General features: G+C 42.8%; 1 protein-coding gene across 1 annotated transcript in view; it reads left to right on the top strand.

Annotated features, from left to right (window-relative positions):
* The window catches only part of LOC134349867 (uncharacterized), a 145,763-nt gene that overhangs the window by 20,285 nt on the left and 106,893 nt on the right, over nucleotides 1-18,585 (top strand). Inside the window, exon 7 of the mRNA XM_063054831.1 lies at nucleotides 2,542-4,984. Coding sequence (XP_062910901.1) covers nucleotides 2,542-4,984 — 2,443 coding nt within the window. The remainder of the gene's footprint in view (nucleotides 1-2,541; nucleotides 4,985-18,585) is intronic.

Genomic DNA, 18,585 nt, shown 5'->3' with positions numbered 1-18,585 from the left:
TCTAGCTCCTGCATTTCTATTTTAATTAGCGTACTGTGAAAGCTTATAGACCCAAATTCGAAGATCTCCATTACACCATGAGTTTACTGGATGATAATCACCAAACAATGTCACAATGTGGGGGTGGGGGATCATCATCACCCGTTATTGCTTTCCGTTGTACTATATCTGTATTACAACAGCTATAACGACAGTACAAGTATTTCAAGCCAAAGTATTGATAGTAAGATAGCACTCCACAACAATATTTCTCATATGAAGATGTGTGTCAATTATTGCAAATGGCAGCAGGTAACGCAAACTTCGAGACGGAATAAAATACAAATATAATCTGCTAAGATGTAAGCAAACTAAACTGAATGAATAGGTTCATTTAGATTTTTACGTGGTTGTCTGACAACGTTTCACTTCTACTTTAAGATGTGGAGTGGCACGTACATTTAAAGTAAGTGCTGTCTTAGTGGCAGCAGATATTGCTTGTTTCTATCTTTTGGAATAATTTTCAAAGAAGCATTCTTGGATTTTTATTAATGATTTTCTGTGTTATAGCTGTTTTATTAACTTTCCCGGAAAAAAGCTTTGTGAAGCCAAGGAAAGAGTACAGGAATACTTTCTACTTGTAACTTGCCCAGATAAATTGCATTGGCATGTGAAAACAATATGAACATAAGACATAGAAGCAGAATTAGACTATTCGGCCTATCGGGTCCAGAAGATTTATTATCCCCTCCATCATGACAGATATATTATCCCCTCAACTCCATTCCCTTACCTGCTCCCTGTAACCATTGACACTCTTTCTAATCAAGAACCTATCTACCTCCGCCTTAAATATAAGCAATATCCTCACGGCCACAGCCGTGGGTTGCGATGAATTCCACAGATTCATCACATTCTAGATAAAGAAATTCCTCCTCATCTCTATTCTAAATGGACGTCTTTCTATTATGAGGCTGTGCTCTCTGGTCCTAGACTCCACCACTACAGGAACCATCCCCTCCACGTCCACTCAATCTAGGCCTTTCACTATTCGGTGGGTTTCAATTAGTTCCCCCCTCATTCTTCTAAGCTGTAGCGAGTACAGACCAAGATCCATCAAGCGCTGGTCATACGTTAACCCCGTTATCGAGAGATCATTCGTGTGAACTTTCTCTGGACTCTTTCCTATTCCAGCACATCCTTTCATAGATAAGGGGCCAAGAATTGCTTACAATACACCAAGAGCGGCCTGACCGATGCCTTATGAAACATGAGTGATTATTGTAGAACGGTATCTTAATGTGAATAAATTAGTCTTATAGATACGTATCACTGAGATGGTACAATAACTAAATATCTCCACGAACGTGAGTTTAAAAAAATTAACTCATGAAAATTATGTCAGTATTCAAAGAAATATGGCGAATTGAGAATGATGTTTTATCTCTTCTTTCTAAGCTATGGCAGGTCATAGCTTATATAATATTAACCTGACAGCCATTTCTGGACCTTGAAGATCCAACTATTAATGCAAGCTAATATGCATTAAGCGGTAGCTAATCGGGGCAAAGCATTAAATCCTCCATAATCAAACTCGATTGCCTATTTCAGAGGTCAGTGCTTTTTCAACGGGCTTTGGATTTTATCATTGGCTCCTTAGCCCCTGAATTAAATGGTAATTTGCATATTGGGGGTATACAACATAGGAAAGACAATAATACTGATTAGTTTATTTTTCCGGGACAATGGGATAAAATTCATTATTCCAAGAGCAATAAGTAGCAGCAGATAGATTGACAACCAATTTATCACATTGGCTGTTTGCCAGTCTTTGCATCTAGTTTTTGATTGATTCTATTGTATTTCTTTGCTCTACTGTATATGCCTGCAAAAAACGAATCTCAGAGCAGTATATGGGGACAGAGGCAATTTTAATAATAAATTTACTTTGAACTTTGATCTTATAAACCAACATGGGATTAATTATGCTATACCCTGATAATGAAAGAAATTTTATGATTAAGTCATGCCATTTCATTTGGTTCATAACTACTATTTATTTATTTTGAGCATTTTCCTGTTAAGGAGCTTGAGGCTGTTAATTGTGAATCAATTCGAGATTGTCCACGCAACAGGCCATAACGTGCAGACTACTGCGCAAAAAAGCGTCAAATATAAATTTAAACTGTGCAACGATAAATACCATTCTGTGTTCGCTTCGGACAACGCGGCTTTAAGAAATGGTGTGCATCATGATTCGCTGAATATCAGTACGCTTGTGTTCACCAATCAGAAGCTAAGAAGTGTTTGGAGATCCGGACTGCCCTCTAGTATTACCCACTCTCCCTTACGTGAGATCAGAAGCGGTGAAAAAAAATTGGCTGGTCAGCTGCCTCGTCTGATTTTATTGCGAGAATACATTGGAAACTGAGCAAAAGCAGAAGATGGGGACGAAATGAACCGTGCGATTTATGATCCGGCAGGAGTGTCGAATATCAAGGTTTATAAAATTCTGAATAAAGGAACGATTAATGGTGGCGTCAGGTACTGACAAACGTTGGAATGGTTTACACTGGAAATGCGGTATAATATATATTGGCTGCTAAAATGTCGGTTGCTATATTGCGTGTTTTATTCGTGGAGTATAGTTTCGGGCACGATTCATTATTCGATTCCTGAAGAACTGCAGCAGGGCGCCTTTGCTGGGAACCTCGCAGCCGATTTTGGTTTAGATGTAAAGCAGCTTTCGGCACGAGGTGCTCGGATCGTGTCCGGTCCCAAGAAATCATATATGGATATCAATTTGAAAAATGGACTTTTATTTGTGAAGGAAAAAATTGACAGAGAACAGCTGTGTGAGTCGAGGCTCTTTTGTGTGTTATCCTTAGATGTTTTGCTCGAAAATCCCCTAAAGCTGTACCAGGTTTCAGTAGAGATCCTTGATGTAAATGACAATGCTCCCATTTTCCCCGAGAGCGAAATGCGGCTGGAGGTCTCCGAGCTGGCTACACCGGGAGCGCGTTTCCTTCTCGAGTCAGCGCATGATGCGGACGCCGGGCCCAATTCCTTGCAAACGTACAAGCTCCATCCGAACGAATGTTTCTTTCTGGATGTGCAAGTGCGCACAGGAAATGAAATGTTACCAGTATTAGTGTTGCAGCGCCCCTTGGACAGAGAAAAAGAATCGATCCACAAATTAGTTTTGATAGCGGAGGATGGTGGTATCCCTTTAAGGTCAGGCACCCTTAAGGTTACCATCACGGTGACGGATGCAAACGATAACGTGCCTGTTTTTCCTCAGTCAACTTATAAAGTTAGCCTATTAGAGTCTGCACCCAAAGGAACACTTATTATCAAATTAAACGCCACTGACGTGGACGATGGTCCCAACGGAGAGATTATGTACTCGTTCAGCAGCCATAATTCTGCCAGAGTGCGTAAACTTTTTGATGTTAATTCCAAAACTGGTGAAATTACATTGAAAGGAAAATTGGATTATGAAGAGAGTAGAACAATGGAGATTAGCATACAGGCAAAGGACATGGGTTTAAACTCAGTGGCCGTGTATTGTGACGTGTTGCTGAACATTATCGATGTCAATGATAACGCACCTGAGGTAACAGTCACATCCCTATCGAGTAACGTTTTGGAAAATGTTCCCAATGGGACTGTAGTAGTTCTCTTCAGTGTAGAAGACAAGGACTCGGGACAAAACGGACAAGTACAGTGTCAAATTTCAAGCAAACTGCCCTTTAGACTCGATTCATCTTTGACGAATTATTACGGGATGCTTATTGACCAACCGTTGGATCGCGAAAGCGCCTCCAGGTATGATGTTACAATAACATGTACCGATGCAGGAATCCCTCCTCTCACATCTCAGGAAACCATTCGCTTGGAGGTTTCAGATGTAAATGATAACGCGCCAAGATTTATGCAGCCCGCGTACACCGCTAGTGTCATGGAGAATAATGTGATTGGTGCTTCTATATTACAGATAAGTGCCGTCGATCCAGATGTAGGGCAAAATTCCAGATTGAAATTTTATATTCTAGAGTCTCAACATCGGAACCCCCAAGAAAATTCTTACGTCTCTGTTAATTCAGAGAGTGGCGTCATATTTGCCCAGAGATCGTTTGACTACGAACAACTGAAGAAGTTTCAGATCCAGGTTCAGGTGCAGGATTCCGGAGTCCCGCCGCTCTGCAGCAACGTTTCAGTGGAGATTGTTATACTCGATCAGAACGACAATGCCCCAGTGATTGTGAATCCTCTGCCCGAATACAGAACAGAAACAATATCTCTGTTCTCTGAACCAGGATCCCTCGTTGCCAAGATAGCAGCCACCGATGCTGACAGTGGTCAAAACGCCTTTCTCTCTTTCCAGATTTTTCAAGCCACCCATCATGATCTTTTTACTATTTCGCCGGAGACTGGCGAAATTTGGACTATACGTCGGATCACAAGCAAGGATGCCCCTAAGCAAAGGCTAGTGATTGTGGTCAAAGATCATGGAACTCCTTCACTCTCATCTTCTGTGACCATAGCATTGACTGTGGTTGGGGCTGACAGTGAAAAGTTCTCAGGTGCTAATGGTTTACCTAAAAATCTGGGATTCACACGCCATCTTGGTTTTTCTTTGGTCATAACGTTTGGGATAACATCTACAGTTCTCTTTGTTATTTTACTTATCCTTGCTGTTAAGATTTATAGAAACAGGCAGGGATCCGGAGGACATCACTGTTCCTGTTGCTGCCTTGGATCAAGAGATTCTCTGAATGGAATTCAAAAGGCCAGTCGAAGCCTGCAGATACCTCCAAATTACGTCGAGGTATTCGGGGGCGATCCACTCTCTCAGCGTTTTCCTTACAAGTCATGTTCAACTTTGCCGTCGACGGATGTCAAAGCATGTGGGCATTCCACAGGCGATCATTATCTACAGAATGAAGTTTTCAGGAAAGACAAACCTGAAAGTGGCAATTACAGCAACACTATAAATAACGAGGTGAGGCACTTCTTAAAATCAATAAGATATATTCAGTTGGTTTGGTTTGGATGTGTTTGATGCTGGCTGGATGTGAGTCAATTTTCAATCTCGTCTTTGTTCAATTTTTATGAATATCTCTATTATTTCTGAGCATTTCTGTTCCTTTTTTTTAAGATCAGGGTAGGTATCTGATCACAGAAACAAACACATGGATACCCGTCCCCACCCCCACATTGAATCTTTGCAGCTATCTTCACCAAAGATCTGTGTATGCAGAGTTATTATTCATTTTCAGGACAGGAGTAGGCAAATTTTATGAGTGTAACAGAATCAACGACTATTATGAGTGCATAAAGTTTAAATCCAAAGATTATTTCTGTTGTGATCATAATGAATTGCGGCGACCATATGATGTAGTTCAGCTTAATGTCTCCTACTGTATTCGTACTTCTCTGAAGTTGTTTGCATATGTTTTTACAAAAACAATTATAAAATCTTTAAAAAGATATTCTCTGAAGTTCCACGTGATTTTATTGCTAGCTCAATAAACAGTCGGGTATATTCAACTATCTGTTGAAATTATCCTGCTGTCTATTTACGTGTTGCCAATCTCAGCAGGAATTCTCCGATGTAGATTACCAAGCATGCGCAGAACAGTTTCCTTGTGACCATCACTGGGTTTCTATTCAGCGCTTGCATGCAGCTTACTTAGTAACTGAACTTAACGATATCTAATGTCTGGATTCGCCTCAAGATGTCAGCAAGTGTTATACTTCAAACAACTCAAACGATAATGCTAAGGGCTATACATTCTGTTCATATTTTTGCCCATATTGTATCAGCTGCTCCATCGAGAAAGTTAAATATATTCAGTAACACACAAAAAAAAATGCTGGAGGAACTCAGAAGGTCCTAAGGGAGGGTTTTGGCCCGAGATGTCGACTCCTTATTCCTTTCCATAGTTTCTGGTGACCTGCCAAGTTCCTTCAGCATATTGGGTGTAGTGCTCAAGATTTTCAGTACCTGCAGGACCTCTTCTGTTTAAAATTAAATAAGTTGTTGCTTTAAGACATTTCATGTGACTCGGGTCTCCAAATTTAAGTATCGATGGTTTGCTTAGTGAAGGTTTCATTATGCATTAGTGCCAAATAATAACAAGTATTGCTTTATAGTTATATCATGTGCCTTCAAGATAGGAATTCGCGTTTTAACGCGTCTTCTCCCTGTTACACAAGATCCACCCTGTTTTATAATCCATTACTTGCATCATAATTCCCAACGTTTACTGTTCACAAAGTAGTTTCGAATTTACATCATAATTAGAACATTTTACGTCCGTGGTTGAGAATGTAAAACTATATTTTTGTTTAGGGGATGCAGCAATGTCAGAAGCCCTTGCGGCCACTTACACCCATGTGACCAATTAACCTACTGTCCCGTACGTCTTTAGAGAAAAATGGAGCAGTCGGAGGAAACCCACATTCACGGGAGAACGTGCAAACACCTTACAGTCAGAAGCGGGAATTGAACCAGGAACTCTGGCTCAGTGATAGCTTCACTAACCGCTTCGCTACCTGCCGCCCTTAACCCCTATTGTGTTCCTGTTTATTGTGTTAAGTTAAATGGAGCGAAATATACGTTTATTTTACAGCGAATGTGAAATATTGATAAATATATGCGTCAAAAACATTTTCCCAGGAATAATTTGACAAAATAAAATTGTAATAATAATGGGATAGAAATATTTGAATTTTAACTGCACAGCTAAAAATGTTAATTTTAACCAAATAATCAGATACGACGTTGCGGCTTTAAGAAACGTTCAGTGCGGGAATTGGCTGAACGTAAGGGATTCCGTCCGCCAATCAAAAGCAGCGATGTTACTGGCGATCTTGACTGCCCCCTTCCCTCCCGGTCCACCATCACAGACGATGCAATCCTGAATGGCGGACTGCCGAGAGCTTGCTTGGTTTATTCCGCTACTCGTGAGCTTCAGAAAAAACAAGGGTTGCCGGAAGGAATCTCAAAGGCTCGCAAAACCCATTTTGTCTTTTTTTTATTTGTGTGTATCTATGTGTTTTTTAACGTTTGCTCACCAAGGACATGATTTATCAAGAAATTAATGTGGAAGACTGGACCGACTGCGCCGTGTAGCGCTGAAATAATTGGAATGTTTTGTACCTGCGATGGAATATTATCAAATATTTTGGAGGCTAAACTGGCATTTGCTGTATTGTGTCTTCTTCGAATGGGCCGTGGCTTCTGGACAGATTCGTTATTCAATCCCTGAAGAACTACAAGTGGGCGCCTTTGTTGGAAATATCGCAGACGATCTGGGTCTAGGTACAAGGGAGTTCTCAGCTCGCAATTTTCAGATTGTGCCTGGTTCCCAGAAACAGTATTTGGAGGTAAATTTAGACAATGGGATTATGTCTGTTATAGAGAAAATCGACAGGGAGCAGTTATGTGGAACGAGCCTCGCGTGCACTTTGTCTTTGGAGGCTGTAGTCGAAAATCCATTAACTGTGTATCACATCGAAGTGGCGATTCTCGATATAAACGACAATTCTCCCAGTTTCCCAAATAGCCAACTTCGCCTTAAAATCTCCGAGCTTGCTGCACCGGGAGCGCTCTTTCCCCTGGAGTGTGCATACGATCCGGATGTCGGAACCAATTCCCTGCAAACCTACCAGCTAGCTGCTAACGAGTATTTCGTATTAAATATTGACTCGCGCGGTGGAACCGGTAAATTGCCAATATTAGTGCTGGAACGGCCTTTGGATCGGGAAAAGCAAGCAACACATAAATTGGGACTGCTTGCCAAAGACGGCGGTATTCCTGCTAAGACTGGAACTGCTGATATAATTATTGCAGTGCAGGACGAAAACGACAACGCACCCGTCTTCCCAAACTCCGTTTACAGAATTAATCTGCCAGAAAATGTACCCAAAGGGACACTAGTTATCAGATTAAATGCCACTGACCTAGATATTGGCTCTAACGGTGACATATCATACTCATTCAGTAGTCAGAATTCAGCTAAAATCCGTGAATCGTTTTCTGTGGACTCCAGAACAGGGGATATCAGAGTGAAAGGAAATCTGGACTATGAGGAATACAGTGCGTTTGAAATCAACGTGCAGGCACTGGACCAGGGTACTAATCCAAGTGCCGGGTATTGTCACCTTGTGGTTCATATTATCGATGTCAACGATAACGCCCCTGAGGTAAAGTTAACCTCTTTATTCAGCCCTGTTCGTGAAGATTCACCACCTGGGACTGTGGTTGCTCTGATTGGTGTGTCAGACCAAGACTCGGGGGCAAATGGGCAGATAGAGTGTGAAATTACGGACAGATTACCCTTTATACTGGATTCGTCCTTGAGGAATTATTACAGATTACTTACTGAGAAGTTGCTGGATAGAGAAAATACCTCGAGTTATGACGTTTCTGTCACGTGCAATGACTTGGGGTCTCCTCCTCTCGCATCCAGGAAAACAATTACGGTGGAAGTTTCGGATATCAATGACAACGCGCCACACTTTACGCAGTCATCCTACACAGCCTACGTAATGGAGAACAACGTCATAGGGGCGTCAATTATCACAGTGACGGCGGTTGACCCAGACCTGAGCCAGAATTCCCAGGTATTTTACTCAATTCTGGAGAAGCAATCGCTGAGTGAGCCTTTGTCCACTTATGTCAGCGTCAATTCCAAGAACGGGGTTATATTTGCTCAAAGGGCTTTTGATTACGAGCATCTCAAAAGTTTTCAGGTCGAAGTCCAGGCCAGGGATTCTGGAGACCCGCCACATATCGCCACCACTTCGGTAGATGTAATTATCCTTGACCAGAATGACAACGCGCCGGTGATCGTGCACCCGGCCACAGTACACGGCTCAACAGCATTGGAAACAGCATCCCGCTTCGCCGAGCCAGGCTACCTGGTCACCAAGCTTACAGCAACCGACGCTGACTCAGGCCAGAATGCACGTCTCTCTTACCGGATTCTACAGTCCACTGACCCCGGACTTTTCACCATCTCACCCGATACGGGAGAAATATGGACAATTCGCAAGTTTGCGAGGAAGGACGCAAACAAGCAAAGGCTGATTGTTGTGGTAAATGATAATGGGGCGCCGGCATTTTCTGCTACAATGACTCTTATCTTGTCGGTGGCGGAAGACGATACGGAAATTCTTTCTCGTGTGAACGATTCATCTGAAGATGCAGGATTGACCGGTGACATAACATTCTACTTAATTATAGCTTTGGCGATAATCTCATCCACTTTCTTCGTTATTTTAATCGGTCTTGCCACCACAGTGTACAGAAACAGAACTGGGTTTGGCGCCTATGCATGTTCCCTAGATACATGCTATTGTTTTCCAACGAGGACCTCGTTCAATGGTTTCCAAAAGAGCACAACTCTCCAGATACCACCGAATTACGTTGAAGTATTTGGGGGTGATCCTCTTTCTCAAAGGTTCCGTTATGGCACCTGTTCCACTTCCAATTCGACAAAGGGAGCGTTCTTGTACTCCAGCAGGTACAGAGGTGAAGCCAAGGGTGAAATTGTGTGCAGTAACGAACAGTCTCAATCATTATATTCTAACCATTGTAGCAACATTCATCAGGTGAGATGATTGTGTAACTTGGCCGGTCCATAAATGCACATAACTGCGGTATATTGTTGCAGATAAATAACTCCTAACTTGCTCTTTAAGATTTTTATAAGCAACAAATAAAATGCTTGAAGAAGTCAGTGGGTCAGGCAACATCTATGAAGGGAAATGGACAGTCGACCGTTCGAATCCAGACCGTTCATAAGGACTGGTTGATATCAAACCTGACGCACTGAATTCTTCCGGCTTTTTGTATGTTGCTCCAGAGTTCCAACATCTGTAGTCTCTCATGTCTCGTTTGCGCTTTTCCCAATTGACCTGTGTAAAGTAAACTCCACACTTCACGTGGCACCCTTCAGATTGATGCGACGTTAACAATTAATGTAATTCGTTGGTTGTTTTTGAAATTTCTCCTACTTGGCAATTGGTCGTATAATTTTATGTTGTAGGTGACATCAGTTCGTTGCACGTGTAAGATAAAACTTCTTTGCAATCAGATAGAGAATATATGTTCACCCCTCGGTCAGACTTGAACGTGATGGCAGGTACATTCTTCATCTGGGTTGATGTATAACAATCATAACGAGCACCTGATAGCAGCTAATATACTAAAACATGCTGTTTCGCTTTGATGGGTAACATTTCTTTTTGTTGAGGATATGGTGTCATCAAAGCGCCAAACTGGTGTATCTGTGTATGCGCTTAATATTCACGGGGTCGCGTGCTCTAAGCAGAAACGAGTGAAGTAAGGAACAATGTTGTATTCCTAAGATTGAAAACACAGTTATGAAGGTGAAGGTGTACAATGAATTAATTATATAAAACGCATGGTCTGACTGGAGATGACTCAATAGGGCAAATTTATTTAATAGCATAAACATGAATAACTATATCGATGTTACGCAAGAGCATAAGAGCACCACAACAGTGTAACAGTAGGCCTTTCGAGAGTGGACTATATACATCCCCTCCTTATCCAGTTTCCCTCGCTATCTTCATTTCTTACCAGATTCAATACTCGACAGTCATTTGTTGTGTCCACATCTCACTTTTCGGCCTCCTTCGCTATCTCCATTCATCCCACCCCACTCAGCATCACTTTATCTGTCCACACTTCCAATCCTATATCTACCTCATTAGTTCCTCCCTCAATGCTCCCACTCAGCTCTGTATACTGTCTATCCCCTTTACACACTCAGTCCTGGTGCAGGTCTAGACTTCACCTCTTTATACTGCCTCTCTTCCCTTTACAGTCTTGATGCAGGGCGGTGACTGAAACGTAGACCACCCTCTGCAACCTCAGACACTGCTTGACGCTCTGAGCTCCTCCAGCGGCTTCTTTGCTTACTTTGGGCCAGTCAGTCTCTTGTGCCCGCTGAAACATTCAAAAAGATCATCACTACTCCCTATTACCTGAACATCACTTACACACGGCATCCTCACATGCCTTGATTTCCTCAAAAGTCAAAGTAAATTTATTATTCACGTACGTATAGATCACCATAGACTACCCTGAGGTTTATTTTCTTGCAGCTATTTACAAGAAAGCAAAGAAAAATACACTAGAATTCACTGAAACAAAAACTGGCCAACAACCATTGTGCAAATAGATAAGTAAATAATACTGTCAATATGAGTTGTGGAGTTCTTCAAAGTGAGTCTGCAGGTTGAGAAATCAGTTCAGAGTTGAGGTACATGAAATTATGCATGCAGGCTCAGGAGCCTGATGATTGTAGGCTAATATATGTTCCTGAACCTGGTGGTGTGCGATCCTGGGCTTCTGTAGGTTCAGCGCGATTGTAGTAGTGAGAAGACAGCATGGCCTGATTGAGAGCGCTTGATGATAGGCGCTGCTTTCATGTGACAACGCTCCTTGTAGATATGGTCAGCGTTGGGCAGACAACAGACAATAGACAATAGGTGCAGGAGTAGGCCATTCGGCCCTTCGAGCCAGCACCGCCATTCACTGTGATCATGGCTGATCATCCACAATCGGTATCCATTTCCTCCCTTATCCCCATAACCTTTGATTCTGCTATCTTTAAGAGCACTATCCATCTCTTTCTTGAAAGCATCCAGAGACTTCGCCTCCACAGCCTTCTGGGGCAGAGCATTCCATACATCCACCACTCTCTGGGTGAAAAAGTTTTTCCTCAACTCCGTTCTAAATGGCCTACCCCTAATTCTTAAACTGTGGCCTCTGGTTCTGGACTCCCCCTTCAGCGGGAACATGCTTCCTGCCTGCAGCTTGTCCAATCCTTTAATAATCTTATATGTTTCAATAAGATCGCCTCTCAGCCTTCTAAATTCCAGAGTATACAAGCCCAGTCGCTCCAATCTTTCGACATATGACAGTTCCGCCATCCCGGGAATTAACCTTGTGAACCTACGCTGCACTCCTTCAATGGCAAGAACGTCCTTCCTCAAATTTGGAGACCAAAACTGCACACAGTACTCCAGGTGTGGTCTCACCAGGGCCCTGTACAGCTGCAGAAGGACCTCTTTGCTCTTATACCCAATTCCCCTTGTTATGAAGGCCAGCATGCCATTAGCTTTCTTCACTGCCTGCTGTACTTGCATGCTTGCTTTCAGTGACTGATGTACAAGAACACCTAGATCTCGTTGTGCTTCCCCTTTTCCGAACTTGACTCCACTTAGATAATAATCTGCCTTCCCGTTCTTACCACCAAAGTGGATAACCTCACATTTATCCACATTAAACTGCATCTGCCCACTCACCCAGCCTGTCCAAGTCACCCTGCATTCTCAAAACAGAGCTTTGCCTGTGATGGGCTGGGCTGTATCCACGATCTTCTGTAGCCTTTTTCCTTCCTGGGCATCGCTGTTTTCATACCAGACCTTGATGCAACCAGCCAGGATGCTCTCCTCTGTGCATCTACTTCTATAAGAAAGGCTTGTCATTTTTAGACAAAGTTGCACAAACTGAAGCCGAATCTACGAAAATTTCTAAAAAAAAAAAGTAGAGGCGCTTCGGTGCCCTCTTTTTGAGTAAACGTAGGTGCTGGTCCCAGGACAGATAATCTGATATGTTAGTAACTCAAGTTACTTAGAAATTCAAAGTTTCCTCCGATCTCCTAAAGGGGATTAGCGATGGGCCAATCTTCCTCCTGTAGTCGATAATCAGCTCTTTGGTTTTGCTAACGTTGAGTGAGAGGTTGTCTGCTAATCACCATATTTTCAATCTCCCTCCTATATGCCGATTCGTTGCCACCACTGCTTTGGCCCTCAACAGTGCTATCGTCAACAAGCTTAAATATTGCATTAGAGCTGTACGTAGTCACACAATCGAAGATCTAAAACGAGTAGAGCAGGGAGTGGCCACTCAGCCTAATGCTGCACCTGTGCTCATGCAGATTGAGGAGGGGAGGTTGTTGCCCATCGTACTGGTTGGGGTTTGCAAGAGAGCAAAGCGGATATCCAGGAAGGTATCGAGGCCTAGGTCTTGGAGCTTAGTGATTAGCTTTGAGAAGATGCAGTGTTGAATAATGAATTGTAGTCAATGAAGAACACCTGGATGTATAAAGGGGAAGTAGGGTAGGTAAAGGGGAGACAGCGGATGTGGTATGCTTGGGCTTTCAGAAGGCCTTTGTCAAAGTGCCACACATGTGGCTGCTTAGCAAGTTAAGAGCCATGGTATTACAGGAAAGTTACTAACATGGTTAGAGCATTGGCTGATTGGTAGGAGGCAGCGAGTTGGAATAAAGGGATCCTTTTCTGGTTAGATGCCAGTGGTGTTCCGCAGGGGTCAGTATTGAGACCACTACTTTTTATGCTGTATATAAATGATTTAGATTACGGAATAAATGGCTTTGTTGCCAAGTTTTCAGATGATACGCAGATTGGTGGAAGAGCAGGTAGTGTTGAGGAAACAGGTAGGATGCAGAAGGAGCTAGACAGATTTGGAGAATCGGCAAGAAACTGCCAAATGAAATAAATGATAGTAGAAATAAATGTGCAGACTATTCTCTAAACGGGTAGAAAATCCAAAAATCTGAGATGCAAAGGGTCTTGGGAGCCCTTATGCAGAACACCCTAATGGTTAACTTGCAGGTTGAGTCGGTGGTGAGGAAGGCCATGTTAGCATTCATTTCAGGAGATTCAGAATGCAAGAGCAAGGATGTGATGCTGAGGCTTTATAAGGCACTGGTAAGGCCTCACCTTGAGTATTGTGAACAATTTTGTGCCCCTCATCTTAGAAGAGATGTGCTGGCAATGGAGAGGGTCCAGAGAAGGTTCACAAGGATGATTCCAGGAATGAAAAGTTTATCATACGAGGAACGTTTGATGGCTGTTGGTCTGTACTCGCTGGAATTCAGAAGGATGAGAGCAGATCTCATTGATACCTTTCGAATGTTGAAAGTCCTAGACAGAGTAGATGTGGAAAGGACGTTTCCCATTGTGGGAGAGTCTAGGACAAGAGGGCACAGCCTCAGGATAGAGGGACGCCCTTTCAAAACAGAGATGCGGAGAAATTTCTTTAGCCAAGGGTGGTGCATTTGTCGAATTTGTTGCCACGTGCAGCTGTGGAGGCCAGATCGTATTTCAAGCAGAGATTGATAGGTTCTTGATTGGACACGGCATCAAACGTTATGGGGAGATGACCGGGAACTGGGGTTGAGGAGGAGAAGTAAAAAGGATCAGCCACGCTTAAATGGCGGAGCAGGCTCAATGGACCAGATGGCCTAATTCTGCTCCTATGCCTTATGGTCTTATGGTCTTTTCACGCTAGGCATGACCAATTCTCCTTACAACGCAACTACACCGAGAGGAGAAGCTTCGTGCATTAAATTATATTGACACTGCATGTGTAGCCTAAACAAAACTACATGAAGTTTCGCTCATGACTTTTGAATTTTTTATATAGCTATGAATTGTCAAAAGGACAATGTGGAAAAGAGAGAGAGAGCAACTAAATTTCTGGCGCTAATTTCGCGTATTTTCATGAGATTTCTGACATCTGCAAATACTAGCTGCATCAATGCATCTATATAGAATATATCAGTGTCGTTGGATAATTCTGCTTGAATTTGAAAAAAAAACATTGGTATACGCGGTAAATCGCCTTGTGCTTTGATCCCGAAGAGGATTTGGACCCGAATGCTAAAAGTTAAAGCAAGTTTGTGCTAATCCACTGTGCAGTGTTCCTTCCTAACAGATAAGTTCTAAATTGTTTGCTTCTACTGAGAGTACGCATGACCAAGACATTTAAAGGTAGTTAAATATATTTCACGAGCAATTACACCAAAATTGCATTTGTTCAGCGGAAATGTGGGATAGGAAAATATAGTACATGCTCTTCTTCATGCATATGTGCTCTTCTTGATGCGTTTTCTGAATAGGGAAAGTTCGAATATATTGCAATCATTTCTTAGAGAAAAAAATCTAGAATATTGAAAGTTAAAGTGTATGAATATATTTTGATTGCGCAACAATAAATGTATGCTATTTCGCTTTAATAAGACAGTCTTGCTTTAAGAAACAAACGGTATTCTGATTGGTTAAAATGGCCTACCAATCAGCAGTTGTTATGTGACTGGAGATCCTGACTGTCCTTTTTCTTCCACCATTACATATGAAGACGAGACAATGTGAATTGGATAGCGAGCTGCCTTGGGTTGCAATCGTTTGCTTCCGCCCTTCTTTCGTGGATTTTATCATCCAACTGGAGAAAATCATCAAATTATCGAGACTTTTTATTGAAAGAGAAGATTGTTTTTTACAAGGAAGCCTTTCTTGTGAAGGTATACATCTGCTTTTATCACGGGAATAAACCGAAAGCCACGGTATCGCACGGGAGCCATTGGAATGTTTAACACCGGCGATGAGATGTTATAAACTATTTTGTTTCTTTAAAAGGGAACTGTTGTATTACATGTTTATCGCCTGGGAGCTAGTTTTCTCCGAAATTCATTATTCGATTCCCGAGGAATTGCAGCGAGGCGCCTTTGTCGGGAATATTGCAGACGATTTGGGTTTAGATGTTAAACAGCTCGCTGCTCGTAATTTCCGTCTTGTGCCAGGTGAAAGAAAGCAGTATTTGGAGGCAGATATAAACAGTGGGATTTTGCTCGTAAAGGAAAAAATTGACAGGGAGGAGCTCTGTGGTCCAAGCCTTGCTTGCGTTCTGTCGTTGGAGGCCGTGCTTGACAATCCTCTCAGTCTGTATCAAATCGAAGTGGATATTCTGGATATTAATGACAATTATCCCAGTTTTCCAAAGAGCCTATTTCGGATTGAAATATCCGAGCTTACCGCGCCGGGGGCTCGCTTCCCCCTCGAGTCCGCTCACGATCCGGATATTGGAACTAACTCCATTCAAACCTACCAGCTGGTTGCAAATGAGTTCTTTGCATTAAACATTGAAGATGGTATCGCCGACTGGAAATTGCCAGTTTTAGTGCTGCAACAGCCCTTGGACAGGGAGACGCGTTCGGCCCACAGGCTACTGCTCTTAGCCAAAGATGGCGGGATCCCCGAGAGGTCGGGCACTACCGAAATAAACGTCGCGGTGGAAGATGCTAACGATAATACGCCGGTTTTCTCTCAGTCGGTATACAAGGCTAGTTTGTTAGAAAATGCGGCCAAAGGGACAATAGTACTGGAAGTAAATGCCACTGATTTGGATGACGGTTCAAACGGAGAGATTCTGTTTTCCTTCAGTAGTCATACCTCTGCCAGGGTTCGTGAAATTTTTAACTTGGACCCTCAAACTGGTGAAATAAAACTTATTAGGAATTTAGATTACGAAGAAAATAATGTATATGATATTATAATACAAGCTAAGGACAAGGGTAGTCACGCTACTGCCGTGTACAGTCACATTTTATTGACTATTTTAGATGTAAATGATAACTCGCCTGAGGTTACCCTAACATCTTTGTCAAGCCCAGTTCCCGAGAATTCGCCACCTGGAACTGTAGTCGCTCTAATAAGTGCGTCTGATAGAGATTCCGGCGAGAATGCGGAACTCCGGTGTCAAGTAGTAAATAAAGTGCCTTTCATACTGGATTCCTCCTTAAAGAAGCACTTAAGATTACTTACACGCGATCTGCTGGACCGAGAATCGGCCTCCATGCACAACGTAACCGTTGCCTGCAGAGACGGCGGAAGTCCGCCTCTCACCACGAGCAAAACCATTCCAATTGAGGTTTCAGACAGAAATGACAACGCTCCACAATTTTCGCAATCTGTGTTCACAGCCTCCGTGATGGAGAACAATAATATTGGTGCCTCCATATTCTCCATGACAGCATTTGATCCGGACCTGGATGAAAATGCTCGAATATCGTACGATATTCTGGACAGTTGGGTAGAGGGGCAGTTAGTAAACAATTATATCTATATTAATTCGGAGACTGGAATTATATATTCTTACAGATCATTTGACTATGAAGAGTTAAAAACCTTTCAGATTCAGGTTCGGGCACGTGACCATGGAGTCCCATCGCTTTCCAGTAATGTTTCCGTGGACGTCACCATCCTTGACCAAAACGATAACGCCCCAGTGATCGTTCATCCATTGGGACCAGCGACCACGGAGGTCATAACCCGATTCGCTGAAGCAGGCTATCCAGTAACCAAAGTTACAGCTACAGATGCCGACTCAGGTCAAAATGCTCGCCTCTGCTATCGGATCCTTCAAGCTACTGACTTTGCACTTTTTACTATTTCAGAGGGCACGGGAGAAGTATGGACAACTCGTGCTATTACGAAAGCCGATACATCCAAACAAAAGTTGGTTGTCCAAGTGAGTGACAATGGGACACCTGCACTTTCTGCTTCTATAACTATTATTTTAACTTTGATAGATGGTGAAGAACCATTATTTTCCGACAAAAATACTTTGCCTCAAAGGCCTAACATTGCTTCTGCAACCAGCCTATACTTGGTGATTTCATTAGCGATAACTTCAACTATTTTTCTGGTTATTTTGATTTTACTAGCTGTTAAACTTCACAAAAGCAGAAATGTATTTGAGGAGCACTGTGTACTGGGCCCGTGTTGTTGTGTACGTACAAAACGATCACTGAATGGAATTCAGAAAGCCAGCCGCAGCCTCCACATTCCTCCGAACTATGTTGAAGTATTTGGAGGCGATCCGCTGTCACAAAGTTATCGGTATGAGACGTGTTCCATGGCACGTTCGACAAAGGGAGACTTCCCGTTCCCTAAAACCAATGATTCATCAAAGGGAAGTAACAAAACGGCCGGTGAAGTTGTTGCGAAGGCAGAAACTTCATTATTCTCAAATTGTGGGAACCCTGCTCATTCTGAGGTGAGAAGCTTGTTTAGTAGGAGAGGTCAATGTTAACTCAACCTCTGGAAGGGGATTGGCATCAGGGAGTTAACAGATTTTATTCTGCTTATTGTGCAATCCATCCAGCGCAGACAGGATCAGAAGTGTCGTATCCAATAGGTGTTAACTTCAATATACAGTTAAATAATTGTAATGACTACCACTTTGCTGTGCAATTGTAATGAACCCAGCTGTACAGGATATCGTACGATATCGGAGTATTTCCATCCAGGTCCGGATCAAATGCTGTTAAATCGTGACGCAAACCTCCTTCCCTTTCGCCCGCTGTGCACACTTCCCTCCTGTCAGATTTTTTCCTCTCCAGCCCCTTCTGCAACCATCAACTACCAGCTTCCGACCTCACATCCCCTCCCCCATCCACCTGACTTCACCCAGCACCTTCTAGCTTGTACACCTTCCCCTCACCACACCATCTTATACTAGCATTCACCCCCCCCCCACCCCCGCCCTTTCTTTCCACTCCCAAGGAAGGGTCTCAGCCCGAAACGCCGACTATTTATTCCTCTCCAGAGATACTGCCTGATTTGCTGAGTTTCTCCGACATTTTTTTGTGTGATGTCCGAATTTCCAGCATCTGCTGCATATCTTGTGTTGAAAAGTTGATCGTGAAGTTGGTTCGGCGTGGACGGATTACAGTCGCAAATTTGTAAAAGAAC

The sequence above is a fragment of the Mobula hypostoma genome, chromosome 7 (assembly GCF_963921235.1).
Source record: "Mobula hypostoma chromosome 7, sMobHyp1.1, whole genome shotgun sequence".
In the NCBI taxonomy this organism is placed as follows: Eukaryota; Metazoa; Chordata; class Chondrichthyes; order Myliobatiformes; family Myliobatidae; genus Mobula; species Mobula hypostoma.
The sequence above is the reverse complement of the archived record's forward strand: the minus strand, read 5'-3'. Positions and strand labels throughout refer to the sequence as shown.